Here is a 15,906-nt window from a genome sequence, read left to right on the forward strand (position 1 = left end):
CAAGAGTGGCACTGTTTTATCTACAAAGGACTGTGCTTTAAAACACTTTATTTCTTTAAGAACACACACACACATAAAATATCTTTCACTTGTAACATCAAATTGTAAAACTTAAAAGTCCACTTTTTTTCCTCTTTAATTATTTTTTTTTTTTTACTTTTTATTCTTAATTCGTTGATTAGTATTTATTTAGCCGTTTTAATTTGACATTGAGTGGGAGACCTAATGAGGGTTGCCATGTAGAGATCACACGACCAGCGAAATAATACTTGTTTTATTACAGTACCCCCTGACAGCACATATCGGATTGCACCTTTAAACTACCCATTGTACAATTTGTAAAAGGAATTTTCACTAGATGAAACATAACACTGCTGTTAGGTTTATTAAGTCACACACAACTGTTCTACCAGATCCAAAAATACAAACATTTAAACCTGTGTTTGTTTTCTTCTCACACACCTCATGATGTTCACGTATGGCTCAGCTGATTTAGCACAGACTAGCGTGGATCTGAGGACATGTGTCTTTGTAATGGCAGAGCTTCTTGCACTCAGGGTCAAATCAGCTATGTGGCAGCTCCAAGTGAATTGAAATCATGGCCAGAGAGAATTTTTCATCCACACATTTCAATCCATTGATTCTTCTCATTTCTTTAATCTTCACACTTTCCTCCAGTTTTGCTCAGCTAAATAAAAGGAAAGAAAAAAAGAAAACAAGAAATATGTAAAAAGATTGTAAGCTTGCACTTCTCTTCTGTTCAAAGGTTTGAGGTATTAAGGATTTTTTATGTTTCTAAAAAAAGTATCTTATGCTAAAACAAGGCTGCATTTGTTTAACCAAAAATACAATAAAATATTGAGAATACAATTATAAACAACTGTTTTCTATTGTAATTCTTAATGTAAATTATTCCAACTGAATGCAACCATGCTTAATAAAAGTAGTAAATTCTTAAAAAATGTAGTTTCAGTTTCTTTGGGACACTGTTGTACAATGGCAATGGCTTTAAACAGTGTTTATAGTCTAGTATTTCACTGATATTATTACATTAAGATTGCATTCAAAATAGAGGCCCCAAAATATTTAACACTCTAGTCATACCAACTTCTTTTGTCATTATAACAGAATATCAAATCAAGCAGCATCTGCGAATAAACGATGCAAGGCATGTTTGGAAAAACTGAAAACCAATCCTCCCATGTTGATTTGCAGTGTATGTATGACATCAGTTCACATGAAGTTCACGAAGGTGTCCTACAGCAGAGTAACCCCAGGTGGACTTCATCATATAAACTATGCCAAAACATGTTATTTTCTTATGTAAAAATCATACATTTTAAACTTCAGTCAAATGCTTGTATTGTTTTCTTTAAAATAATGACCTTAGAGTGCAAATACTTCTTTTGGGGCACTAAATACATGTATATTTTATACACAAACTGCTTACATGCTGTTTGTTGGACAGAAAAGGTGGTAATGTATGGACGAGATCCCCATGCAAAAGAGAAAAAAAGACAGACATTATAAAAAAACAAGTCCCTGAAAATTCCAGAATGTGCACTTATTACATGTAAAATGACATTTACAGCAAATCTTTTCAATTTAGCTTACCTTAACAACATCTACCCAGTCCCAACCTCTTGGCAGTTCACCCTTATTATCTGTTCATCGCAAAGAGCAGTTTCACATCAGTGTGCATTCAAACAACAAAGCCCGACTTTTATTCTTTTCTTTTTTGCCAATGATACTAACCTGTTCTTCCAATCAGTTTCCTCTTCTGTGCTTTGGTTAGTTGCTCTTTCTTCTCCTTCTTCTTACTGGCAGTGGTGGAATTATTCATGACATCGATGTTGGATATCAGGGTCTGAGAAACAACAGAGTCGTTACATTATTTACAGGATGGGTGACAAGGTCATTCCAAACAATCTGAATGCCGAAAAGTGGTTTCCAGAGCTACACGAGACCTTCACCAGTTAAAAATATGCTGCTGTATTCTTTGAGGTGAAGTGACTGTATAAAGATTAGGGCCGGGACTCGATTAAAAAAATTAATCTGATTAATTAGAGGCTTTGTAATTAATTAATCGAAATTAATCGCATTTTAATCGCATATAAATATTTGACCTAATAACAGTATTTTTTTTCACATGGATGTATAGTATACCATTGAATAATGACTGAATACATAAGCTTAAGCAACAAAATATTGTTTATTTTTGTTCAACCAAGTCTAGCAGACCAGTGCAATTTTTGTCATTAAGTGTAGTAATAGCATATTTAGAAACAATTTAGAAATAGTACATTTCAGAAATTCAGGAAGCTTATAGGTGCTGGAACCTTCTGTAAAGTGTTTTTTAAGTAATACACAATACTGTCAATTACATTCAGAACATTGGAAACACTGACTATTAGAAAATCTCTCTGTTGCTTCAGAGGCCATAACATACTAAGTCCAACTCTCAATAACCTTGGCCAAAACAATAAAGAGTTCAACATAAACTGTTGCACCAACAAAATAATACATAGTTCAACATAAAGTGTAAAGTCCACGCTAGCTGCTACATGTTTTGAGTTGAGGTGATACTTGAGGTTCGATCATGTGCTGCGGTGATATGCGAACGCTAGTTGGTGCTCCAGTATAATCGGTCCGCCAAAACTCATCCAGTGAGAAACGTTCCGCGGTGCAAAAATACGTTATTAAAAATGCGGGAATTTTTTTTTGTGTAATTAATTAATCTTAGTTAACGCGTTATTTTTTGTGTAATTAATTAATCTCAATTAACGCGTTAAAGTCCCGGCCCTAATAAAGATATAAACTCAAATAAATCAGAAAGCAGTAGTCCAGAGATTGCACAATATATTCAGACAGCCCAACACTTCAAGAATACAGACCACAGCAGATGTCACAGGCTGGTGGTTTTCCATGAGTGTTTCCTGGTTCTCTTTAGCCCACTCAAAGAGCGTGTACATCATGGCAGTACCCAGGTTGGTCTCTACCTGTTCACTCAATTTCGAGAGAATGTACTGCTTTGTCTCCAGGGATCTAAAAATAGATGCTTGATTTTTTTAATCCTGTTAAACCTAATGACATAAAGTATTCTATAAATCTAATACAGCTGACACAACTATTCAAAAGTTTGGGGTCAGTGCGTTTTTCAATTTCGACCCAGTAAATTTACATATGGCCACGCCCATTCTTATGGGGAAAATACGGTGGATTTCGATTGTGTATATTTAAAATATAACATTCCTACTGCTAAAAATCTAGGTCAAGGACATCTAAGAAATTAGGTTAGAACATTTCAGCCAAGAAAGCCACAATTAAAAGCCAACACAATTATTCAGAGAACAACTTACATTCTGTTGTTGAAAAAAGAATCTAATGAAATGTGCGGGGCAGTTTCAGGATAGTTCTCTGCCCAGGACACTTCTAGCAGGAAGGATCTGGAGTCATCAAGATCTCCTATCTACAAATTAACAATGGAAAAGACACCATTCTGACACAAACCGTGACATTACCAAAAACGTTTGGAGATGACACAACATACGGTTTCTTCTGAATACTACAATATGTGATGTAAATAATCACAGTACCTGTCCTGTAAGTCAAAGTGAGCAGTATTTGGTGTTTTTAATACATTTGTCACACCACTCAAGTATTTGAGCAGAGAATCAGTTCTTACCCTGAACTGAAAAGAGACAGGGCTGAGCTCTTTAAAGCAGTCATCTCCTTCATAGATAGAGCGCAGAGCCTCCAACTCCATCTGCACAGAAACACTTCAGTTTATCATAACACTACCATGGTGTATATTATACAGTATTATACAGTAATTGCATTACTGTACCATGATACAACAACTGGAATTTTTTAATAGTATTAAATGTTACATTTCAAAACAAAACGTGGGTATAAACACGAAGTTCATTAAGCACAGTATGTGATTAGATTAGAATACACCGTGACAGCCTTCATAAAACCTCAGCACTGTATTTAAACAGGCATCTTTAGCCCATGTGTGTTAGCATTAGCTGTATCTCTCTCACCTCCTGGTCTTCATTGGCTGTCATGTTTTTCACCAATCCAACACTTTAAACCAGTCATAAACAGCGCTGTTGTACCAGCGGACTGTAACCAAATTAGCGTTTAAACACTAAATAATATCAACATGCTTTAAGAATTCCCAAGTCTAACTCTGCTGTGCTTTTGTGATCTAACAGTAAGCAGTCACTTACTGCCACCTGCAGGACTGGAGTACAGCAATCGACCGGCAACTGCAATGACCCTTAATATACACCAGATGGAGGCAAATCACTATTGCCTTGGCTGTAACGGCGTATGAGTGTAAAGAAAGGGGGGAAAATATAGACTATAAATTCTAAGATAATATGCATCTTCTCTTTAAAACCTTTCACTGGCCAGTTAAAAAACATTTCTTTAATAAGCCTTTAACTTTAGTTTACTTACTGGTTTACACATAGCCTAGTCTATTAAGTTTTGAGTCCAGATGCTTGTTTTGTGTTTTTCTGGTCTTTTTGTATGTTGTTTCAAAACCCTCTTAAATAGTAATTTTTTGCAGTAGCAGTTGCGCAACCAAATTAGAAAAGTGTGTGTGTGTGAGAGAGAGAGAGAGAGAGAGAGAGAGAGAGAGAGAGAGAGTTAACCTATAATAGTTTAAAGAAAACATTTATATTTTGTCATAATTTACTCACTCTCATGCTGTTCTGTCCAGAACTGTATGTTTTTTTTTCTTCTTCGGTAGAACATTAAAGAAAATTTTAGTTTTGTCCATACAATGGAAGTGAACTATAACCAAAACTTTTTGATTATAAACATTCTTAAAAATATCTATATTTTTTGTGATCTGCAGAAGACAGAATATCATACAGGTTTGGAACAACATGAAGGTATATGTGTGTGTGTGTGTGTGTGTGTGTGTGTATGTGTGTGTGTGTGTGTGTGTGTGTGAACTATCCCTTTTACAACAGGTATTATCATGATAACTTAAAATTTAAGTATCTACTAAGTATATACTCAGATCATGATTTATTCAAACTTTCACATTATGCATTATTTGTAGCTCATCATTTCCCATTTACATTCTAATTAATGTGGCTTCACTGCTTACATAATCTAATCAGAAAAAAAATAAATAATAATTTTACACTTTTACTTAATAGGTCACATTTACATAGTAATCACGAATCAACACAACTCATTTAGACTTTTTGTGCAAGGGCCTTCACAACAACATGAATGTTGATTATTTGCACTCATTTACAGTTTACAGGTCAACAATATATTCCCAATGAGTCATGATTAAAGTCCTCTCTGAACATTAAGCAAACCCACCTGCTCTTTAAGACTGAGCTGAGGTGCACTACAGAGTCGGGGGCAGACGATTATAACCTAGCTCACATCTGACAGCCCGATAGCCAAATTACCTGTTGGGAAGATTTACTGTTCTAATTTCATATCTATTTCACCAGACCTCTACAAACTCTTCTTAAATAAGCCATCCAAAATGAGTTTATGAAACACATAACTCAGGGTCAGAAATAAATCATACATCATCTGTCTGCAAATGCAATATTTATCATAGCCTCATGGGCTAAGGTATCTTGTGTACAATGCATGACCCCAGAAGATATATTATTGCTCAAAGTTTTCAGGGAGTTCATTGAACCAGCATAATATAATATAATATAATATAATATAATATAATATAATATAATATAATATAATATAATATAATATAATATAATATACATAATATATGTGTGTACTGTGTATATTTATTATGTATTTTTATTATGGAAACACATGCACTTATATATTTAAGAAAAATTTTGTGTTTATATATTCAATATATTTATATATAATATTAAATATAAAAATATAAATATATAAATGTATATACATGCAAATATTTTCAAAATATATACTGTATGTGTGTTTATTTCTAGATAAATAATAAATAAACACAGCACACATACATATATTACATTAAAAAAAAAAAAAAAACTTTTATTTTTGATGCGATTTATCGCGATTAATCGTTTGACTGCACTAAATATAATATAATATAATATAATATTGTCTTGATTTCCAGTTTCTAAACATACTTAAATCAAGATTTTATTACGTGAGAAGCAAATTTTCACAAAAAGTTTTATCAAAATTAAGTGACTTTAAAGTTTATGCTTTTACAGCTTTATGCTTAAAATGTCTTCAAATGGGGTAAGAAAATTAAACTTGTTTTCCTTTTAAATTGAATGTATTTTTTCTTAACTCACTGGCAGATTTTTTCTTGTCTTAAGCATAAAGTCATTTAACATTGATAATGTTTTTAGAAGAATACATTAGCCTGTGAATTAAGTATTAAGTAATTTTGCTTGCATCTCAATTAAATGTATAGTATTATGATCAAAAGAGTCTTTGTGATGTGGGGAAGCAAGAAGCCATTTAATGGCACACCTCTCTCCACAAACACATTTGCTTTTGAGCACTCTAAACACTTGATTCAGTTCTGTGGCTTGTTTTGTACTCCCAAAGCTTACATGGCAGAGCATGGAGCCAAAAGTATATATTACACTATTGTATGTTTCTTTAGGCAAAGAACTGCAGGATGCTGGCCAAAGCTTTAACTCCCACAGTCTGAATTACAAGACTGGTTGGCTCTACACCGTCTCTTTTATGGTGAGGATGTACAAAGTTGCAGGAGGCCTATTATATGTATGCTGTAAGCCATTTGTATGCTTTATTTTGAAGGTATTGCTAAGTTTAAAATCTGAATAGCAGATATAACATTTCCTGATGACTGAGCAATGGTAAAGTCACAGAAACAATTGTTTCATTGTGGGGCTTTTTCTTCCCAGGCCTACAGCCATCCTGCCAGCATAAAAAAAAAAAAAAAAAAAAAAAAAAAACATTGTATGAATCATTCACAGAATTCAAGAAGAGTCTCATATATGGAGGCCGATTTCCTCCTCAATTCTGCCATAAAATAAATAAATAAATAAATAAATAAATGTCATGTGGGTGAATCATAATTAAGAAATAAAAAGTCAAAACTGATATACTAAGTCATAATTCTGACATAAAAGTCAACATTATGAAACGTTATAATTATGAAATAAAAAACATTGAATTGTATCTCATAAATTTGACTTTTTATCTCAAATATGACATATTATGCCAGAATTCTGATTTTTAACTTGTAATTATTTTTAAATAAATTTGCGATTTTTAATGTCACAATTTAGACTTTTTATCTTATTATTGTGACCTACTATCTCGTAATTTATGTCTTAATTATAATTTACCCCCCCAAAAAAAAAAAAAAAAAAAAAAAAAATTAGGCTATGTGGTGGTAATGGACTTCCATACATCAGTCATATAAACCAACCGTCTAAAGCCTGACACGCTGAGGGACCATTTCAGACCAGCAAACCAGCTTAGCCTGTATTTTTCTCAGCAGGGGTCAGCTGCTGAATTCAGTGATCAATGAGTCGGGAGCGGGCTTTCACGTGCCCAAACCAATAGTATCAATTCTGACCCTCCCTCCTTTCTTGGTTGTGTTCTGTGTCTGCTCGCTCTTCGTAGGACAGTTTAACGAACATGCGGCTCACGCAAATCGAGAGGGCAGAGCTTAGCTGACTCAATTCCATCTATTTCTTCTTGTTTCCTCTCACGCTGGCGAGTGAATACAGCGCGAGGCGAGGCGAGACGAAGAACGGTACCGAGCGCCACAGGGATGTATACCAAACACAGACAGAAAAACGGACACATTTCATCCAGACGATATGTGCTTGTAATGCTATCGTTTTTTCTCTTTAACGGTTTACTGGAAACTGTAAGCGGAAATCATCGGAAGGAAGGTAAGACAGCGCCTTCTTACACAGAACCTACTTGGAAAGTTTGTTCTCTTTTATCAACCAGTTGCGCGCATCCGTGAAGAAGTTTTCTTGCGTGGAAAACGTATTTAAAGAACTCCGAAAAGAGGCTGGGTTAGTAAACAAATGTTAGGTTAGTGTGTAAACAAATGCTTCTGAGCAGTAATTTATCAGTGATTTAGCTATCTTCCATATAAGGATGGCGATGGGCGATATGCCCACGTTGACTAATGCAGACCACTTTATTCTCAGTTGATTGTTTACATGAATGCTGCTGATACAAGCTTCAGGACATGGTTGCAGCTTTATATTGATCTCGATGGAAATTGCAAGAGGTGGAGGAAAATCTGACAAATAAGCTCGTTTAGCATATTCTATCAAACAGTTGAAGCTGAACGACTGAGGCATTTAAGAGTAGGTCTAAGGATTGTTTTATTTTAAAGCACAGGAACGAATGATTTTTAATGACTTAAATTCCTTTGATGGTTCTGGAACATGCATCCGAAGTAAAATATTCTGCTAGTAACTTAGCCTTTTTATGCTCTACTATGCAGCACTGTATCCAGTAGGCTACTAATACTAAGTCCACATCTTGTAGTAAGAAGATTCACGCATGAATTAATCGTTTTGGTGAATCAAAAACAATCAATCGCGAATAGTGTAATCAGGTTCCCAAATAAGCGACTCTTGTGAGCCAGTTCTTCAAATCGTACAGCGCAACCGGTCGCCTACTAGTCAGAATGACAAATTAATGACTTACATTAGTCGGTTATTTTCTACTAAATCAGAAACAAACATCGCGAATCAAAAGGGATTTTTAGTTAACCAAAAACATCGTGAACAACAAAAACTGCGTGATTGACTTCTATCAGCGGATTCTTCTAGTGAATCCAAAACACTTGAATGATTTGGAGTGATTACTTATTTAATCTAGAAACTGTTATGGTGATATGTTGTAGCAACTACAACATAATACAGTAGTGATACTAGATCACAGTATAGGCTACAGAGGTTGTTCACAGAACGACTAGATAAACTTTTTTCAAGACATTTTTTTACAACGTTCTTTGATTGTAGAACTTTAATTTAATATATCTTATCTTATATCTTAAATAATTATAAAGTATGTGTAAACAAACTCTTAAGAGAATATTTCAGATTAATTTTTTATAGCCTAGGCCTATGTCTTTTTTACCCAAGTATTCCTTGTTCAGAATTAATTGTCACTGTAAATTAACCAGGTAAATAACCCGGATTGTTTAGAAGACTGCAACCAAACCACTAAAGGGCAAATAACAAATCAATCTGATCTTTTGACATTAGTCAATCTTTCACTTGTGAAAACAATTATGTGATGTCAGCCTTAATGACGGGACTCCATTAAAACTATTATCGAATTATTATTGATGCTGCAAATCCATTTCTGTCAATACTATATAAACGACAACATTATCAGGTTAACCTACTTTATCCAGCATTCAGGAAGTTCCCAATATCAGCACACCAGACGCTCTCTGAGCAAGAAATGAAAGAGTAAGTTTTCTCCATCAGTATATTCTACTCTGTCATTTAAACACTATTTGTATTAAAGAAACTCAAACAGGCTGTTGGTCTCATGATATCAGGTTCAGTCATGTTCCAACAGAAACGACACGAGCTCTCTGCGTGTTCTGCGTGTTTGGAGAAGTTGCAACATCTCTCTGAGATTTGACCGGGGACTCTGGGATCTACGCTGAGCTTCAGTCTTCATAATTGCTTGACAGACCTTTAATGCATTTATAAAAAGGCTAGTGATATTATCTACGGTAGGCAAGAGCTATTAGCAAGAGCAAATATCCTCCTGAGCTGAGAAGTTGATGTAAAATATACTTATGGTTTGTTTATACTACATGTGGATTTTAATCAAATCACAAAGCTACCCTATTGTTATTTCTACTTTAACTGAAAGTCTTGTGACATTATATATATATATATATATATATATATATATATATATATATATATATATATATATATATATATATATATATATATATATATATATATAGGTTTGCATTTCCTAAAGGAAATATTGTTGATTGTAATCAGTGCAGGTTTTGTGCTTCATTTGCATATGTAATGAGGAAAAGACCAATATCGATTTCAAATGCAAATAAATCCAAGAAATTAAATCCTAATTTAGAAAGCAAATATTAAAATGACTTCACTTCCTATACAGTTTTCAATAGCAAAAACATTCTAAGTACTGATTCTTATACTGGGAATAATGGGACAAAGGACAAATGGGGACAAATGGCTCCAAAAGTTTATTTTTTTTGTGTCAGGTGATATAGAATATAACACAAAAGCTTTGTAAAAAAAAAAAAAAACTTGAAAGTTACATATTTTTGTGCAATGACTGACCACTCATCTGGACAATTGATTTCTTATGTAATAGTGTCTATTGTATCTCTGCAGTCTTTCTTTCTCTCTCTCTTACACTTTTTCATTTCACACAATGCAAGTTGTTAATTGATGCCATCTTTCATCTCAAAACAAATATCGACCATAGTAAAGCTGGCCTTGGAGGACTTGAGGATTACTTTTATGCTAAGCATAAAACTTTATTCATCTATTTGGGTGCAATATCCGGCTTATTCAAAAATATTTTTTTTCTTACCTGTGATTCATATACTCATGCTGTGTCAAATATTTATTATAAATTGACGAGTTTAGTTCTCACATAAATGAATTAACTCACTTTCAATTACAAAAAAAAAAAAATAATAATAATAATAATTCATCAGAGTCAGTGTCACATTGTCAACTCATAACAGGTCGAATACTCAAAACTACACTGAAGAAGAAGAAAAAAAATACTCAAATTGCTAGTAATTTTCACAAATAATAAAAAAGGGCAAGTAACGAGGAATTACATTTTTTTTTTTTTTATAGACAAAAGACTTTCTTGTGTAACATATTCCAATACAGTGAAGTTTGAAATGGGTCTGTACTTTAAGCTGCTCATGCTGAATTAATTGCTGAAAATTGTTGAGAAAAAAAGAATATGAACATCGGCAGTATTGTAATTCAATAGTAAGTCTGTAAATAGTCCTGTTCAACTGGGGACCAGCCTGCGTGTTGTATGAAATTGGAAAAAATTATTCTCCTCAAGGAAGGCCCGGGTTCATGCATTGTAGAATTTTTTGAAATATGCACATAATAGCACAGGAGGTATAAATAAGGCAGTCTTTATGCAGTGGTCTTCTCACAGCACTTTGTGCTCGCCACAGCTGCATGGGTTAGTTATATCACCATTATTCATTTATACGCCTTATGTTTATGCGATGAGAATAAAGATGGATGACTTTGGGTTTCATCAGTATGTCTAAAAAGCCTCTTGTTCCTGGAATGTTCCATTAGTCCCTGGACTTCAGTTTTTCTATCAAGATAATGACTTTCATAAATTGGCTCACACAATAGATAATGGTTGTTTTTCCTTGTGAAAGCGACTTTTGTGGCATGGAATCTTATTATAATGCTATCTCTTCTCAAGCCGTTGTCCCGCTGTATGTTTTTATAAATCCCCTGTTTTATTTTATTTTTTAAATACAGCATAGATTTCAAATTCTGTGTATTTTTAGGTTTTAATGCATCAAGCCCTTGAAAAAAAAAAGTGTGCTTAATAGTATTGAATATGTACTTGTAGTGTACTCAAAATAATTGCATTTAATATAAATTTAAACTATAATACATTTTCATTTAATTGTAAATAGTATGCAATGTTACATAAGTGTCTTTTTAAAAGTGCTAAATTGCACTTCTTTTACAAGAGTGCACACGTTGTTAGCATTTCAAATAGGACTTGTGCTTTGTGTGTCCATTGTGCATCAACTATAGAGTGGCATAAACTTCTTTGATGAAGACTTAATGTAAATCAGTGTATCTCAGAACAGTTTGAAGTGCGAAGGTACTTTAGTGCACTCCTACACAAGTAACGCTTGTGGCATTTGGATAAAAAATTATTGAAGGCTGTATGAGTCAGACTGCATTATAACTTGACATTCTTAGTTGCTATGAGCGAGAGAGAATGAGTGTGTGTTTGTGTGTGTGTGTATGTGTGTGTGAGAGAGAGAGAGAGATAAAAGAGAGACGAAAAGAAAAAGGTAATCAGAGAGTGAATCAGGGAGACAAAAAGCTGTAGACAGAGATGGGGAACATAGCAGTGCTGTTAGTTGTAAGGTAAGGGAGGAGTTTGCCTGTTGTTTAGAGCTGTCACTGAAGACGCCCAGTCCCTGCAGCACTTTGTGATTGCATTTGGTTTAAAACAGCATCCTGGAAACAGTGATAGAAACAGTTCCATTCAAACCGCTCTTAACTCTCTTTCTTTCTGTCTCCTCTCACATGCGTATGCACCAGGCACAATTCAGAGAAGATATCCCCCACACAGAAGCAACATTCAATCCTGTGACGGCTTATCTCACACACAATCGTAGTCCGTCATCTACACCATACAGCATCTTTAAGAGTGTTTTGGACTTTCGAATTTGCAGATTCTTCTTGTAAATCAGATATTGAGTTTTTTTTTCTGTCTCTCAGCAATAGTCTATAGATTGATCAATCAAACAGACGATGTGTGGAATTCCATACAGTCAGACAGCTGTTGTGATAGACTGACATATTGGTCTGGCCAATTAATCGCAAGCATAACGTTTTATTTACTAAAATCTTGATATTGTGTGTTGATGCCTGTCATGAAAAACAAACAGTTGCTGGTCCACAGTGACTTCCATAGTATTTTTTGATACCATCAAATTCATTGTGGACCAACAACTGTTTGTTTACCCACATTCTTCAAAATATCTTCTAATATTAATACAGGTTTGGGACAATGCGACAGTGAGTAAATAATGACAGAAGTGAAATTTTAGGGTGATATATCACTTGACAGCAATGACAGTAGACCTTTAAGACCTGCACACATCTAATATACAGACACGTATAAATTTTTCTCTCAACTGTTAACTTTCAATTTAGACATAACCGACTTGAGTCTACATGTAAACCTTGTGTGTTTTGACAGTATTAGCGCAAAAGATAATTTAGTTCTATAATCTAGCACTTTTTGACAGGCTTTAGCGCGTGCTTTGGGTGTACAGTATGTGGCACTCAGAAAAAGCACAGGTCAGACCAGCGTGCGAATGAAACATTTAAAAACACAAGCAGATAATGAGAGAGTAACTCTACCGCTGAGTTAACACTGCTGTGAATGCAAGTAGCATTGTTCAGTGTATGACGAAGGCACCAGAACTGCAGCTGATAGTATGTGCGCTGTAGCACGATACTACAATATTTCTTCAAAAGCAGATCGTGGAGACATTTTTATCGTCCAAAAATCCTCATAATGCACAGTAGGGGTCTACTGTGCAGGAACAAGGAGCATGGAGCGTACAGATAATATCACCATGAACAGTCTTTGTTAACTCACAAGGAAGGAATGCACACATAGCATGGTGAATGACATTTAGACAGCACGCAGGACTCTCAGAAAAAACACAGGGATTAAATGGGGAACCAAAAGAGTAAATTAACCTACAAGCACCTGGAATCAATTTCACAATCAGACATGAGGGCGGAAGCACATGGTGGAGGTAAACAAACACACAGTCCATGGGCATACCATTACTCCCCCCTCCCCAAAGGCACGTCGCAACACACAACTTCTAATGGGGAGTGGGGGTGGGCAATTTGGAAGCCCCTCAGGACAGGCTTACATGGGACAGCAGGCCTCCTGAGCGGTACCTGTTCTGGGACCCATTGCGGTGCAGGTAGTCTAGGAAGCCACGGCAGAACAGGCACACAGGGGGCCATGGCGGAGTAATGAACTCAGGGGGCCATGGTGGAGCAGACAATCGAGGAAGCCATGGTAAAGCAGACAGTTGAGGAGACCTTTACGAATAGATCCATGTAACCCCTAAAAAATACCTTAGGGAGAATATCAGCTTCTGAGGCCATCCGTGGGCAGGATCTGGGAAAACTGGCCCTCACTGGGCTGGACGTGGGGAATGGAGCTCTCTTAGAGCTGAAAGTGGGAACTGGATCCCTTTCTGCAGCAGATTCAAAGGCTGGAGCTGACACTGGAACAGATTCATGGGCTCGAGCCAACAGTCACTCCCTCCTTTGATTCCTCCGTGATGTCAGCTGAGGGCTTGAAAGTGAACCGACCAGCGGGCTTGACAATGGAACCACCGGAGCGGCCTGACTTCAGCGCAGGAACGGCCGGCAGGCTTGAGAATGCCATGGCCGGCGGGCTTTACAATGGAGTGGCAGGTGGATTTATTGGTGGGATGGTTCTGGATTGGGGCCGGACACTGACTACAGACACCAGATGATCCTTTCCCTCCAGCTCAGTCCTGTGGTGTCTGGGAAGTCAATAGGGCAGAAGTAATTTGCCCCAATCCATCGTACTCAATGGAGGGGAAATCCCTACTGGCTAGGGCGGAGAAATGAGTGGCTACATCCATAGCATGGGGAGAAAAAAAAAAAAAAAAAAAAAAATGGAAAACAAAATATGGAGAAGGTGCGCTGCTTACTTTTTGTAGGTGCTGTCTTCTGCCATGGTTCGCTACTATGCAGAAACAAGGAGCACGGAGACGACGGAGAATATCACCATGAACAGTCTTTGTTAACTCAAAAGGGAGGAACGCACCCATAGCACAGGGAATGACATTTATACAGCACGCAGGACTCAGGAAAACAAAGGTCTTAAATGGGAAACCAAACCAGGAAATTAACAAGAAAAACACTTGGGAGCAGGGTCTAACCAGCACAACTGGTACCACCCGTGATGTAAGTAGACACTTGTGTCAACTTATTTCGCAAGTATGGTAAACAGCGATAAATGTACGGATGCTGCTGGCACTTGTAGCAAATGTATCACTGCCAGTTGTCATTGGAGAATCTTAGTCCTCCTTTCCGTTCTTTCAATCGCTTTACGTATACGTTGACATTCCATGTCCATTATTGTGAAACCCACAAGACACAACAAAAACACAGCTCTGATGACAGTGTCCTCCATCCTCCTGTTGTTTACATTATTTTTCTTTGTTAACGTTTTTGAAGGCTGCACGCAAATTACATCGCTGTCGACTGGCTTACGTCACGTTCTAGTACACACAGTCGGTGCGAATGCAACCCTTTAAATGTTACTGGTAAATAGTTTGCGCCAAATTGTCCCAGTACGTTAGTACTGTACCGGCAGCCATATCACCCTGGAGCCCAAGACCGGTTGCCCACTGAAGCTAAGCAGGGCTGAGCCTGGTACCTGGATGGGAGACCTCCTGAGAAAACTAGGTTGCTGCTGGAAGAGGTGTTAGTGAGGCCAGCAGGGGGTGCTCACCCTGTGGTCTGTGTGGGTCCTAGAGCCCCAGTGTAGTGATGGGGACACTATACTGTCAACAAGCACCGTTCTTCGGATGAGACGTTAAACCGAGGTCCTGAATCTCTGTGGTCATTAAAAATCCCAGGATGTCTTTCGAAAAGAGTAGAGGTGTGACCTCGGCATCCTGGCTGAATTCGCCCATTGGTCTCTGACCATCATGGCCTCCTTACAATCCCCATATCTGCTGATTGGCTTCATCACTCCGTCTCCTCTCCATCAGTAAGCTGGTGTGTGGTGGGCGTTCTGGCCCAATATGGCTGCCGTCGCATCATCCAGGTGGATGCTGCACACTGGTGGTGGATGATGAGATACCCCCTGACTATGTAAGCACTTTGAGTGTCTAGAAAAGTGCTATATAAATGTAAAGTATTATTATTATTATTATTATTACATTTAGTTCTGGAACTAAAGCGGTGCAAAAGGTCCTATAGTCTCATACCAGATTTAACAGTTTTACACTGTCCTTATGCTTAATTTCTTAAATGTCTGTATTGTAGGATGCAGTCACTAAGGGTTAACACAGTGGTTCTCAATTCCTGTCCCTGTGCCCCCCAGCTCTGCATATATTGCATATCTTTCTTTGTTAACACA

General features: G+C 36.6%; 2 protein-coding genes across 4 annotated transcripts in view; one reads left to right on the forward strand and one right to left on the reverse strand.

Moving 5' to 3' along the window:
• Positions 1-258: 258 nt before the first annotated feature.
• On the reverse strand, positions 259-9,755 carry LOC128016642 (RWD domain-containing protein 4). Of its 3 annotated transcripts, none has more exons than XM_052601316.1 (8): positions 9,362-9,755; positions 3,686-3,766; positions 3,360-3,469; positions 2,895-3,045; positions 1,756-1,867; positions 1,615-1,664; positions 1,386-1,453; positions 259-688 (listed from the first exon to the last, which is right to left on the reverse strand). In XM_052601316.1, exons 1-7 carry the CDS (start codon positions 9,371-9,373, stop codon positions 1,415-1,417), a joined length of 555 nt encoding a protein of 184 aa, XP_052457276.1. In that variant the 5' UTR covers positions 9,374-9,755; the 3' UTR covers positions 259-688; positions 1,386-1,414. The 3 variants fall into 3 exon arrangements, with proteins under 3 accessions (XP_052457276.1, XP_052457274.1, XP_052457275.1); XM_052601314.1 differs by lacking the exon at positions 9,362-9,755 and adding an exon at positions 4,047-4,233; XM_052601315.1 differs by lacking the exons at positions 1,386-1,453; positions 9,362-9,755 and adding an exon at positions 4,047-4,232.
• The window catches only part of LOC128016627 (disintegrin and metalloproteinase domain-containing protein 33), a 92,692-nt gene continuing 84,354 nt past the window's right edge, over positions 7,569-15,906 (forward strand). The window contains exon 1 of the mRNA XM_052601291.1: positions 7,569-7,880. Within this exon, the coding sequence (XP_052457251.1) occupies positions 7,757-7,880 (124 nt within the window). The 5' untranslated portion in view covers positions 7,569-7,756. The remainder of the gene's footprint in view (positions 7,881-15,906) is intronic.

Source organism: Carassius gibelio, chromosome A7, assembly GCF_023724105.1.
Source record: "Carassius gibelio isolate Cgi1373 ecotype wild population from Czech Republic chromosome A7, carGib1.2-hapl.c, whole genome shotgun sequence".
In the NCBI taxonomy this organism is placed as follows: domain Eukaryota; kingdom Metazoa; phylum Chordata; class Actinopteri; order Cypriniformes; family Cyprinidae; genus Carassius; species Carassius gibelio.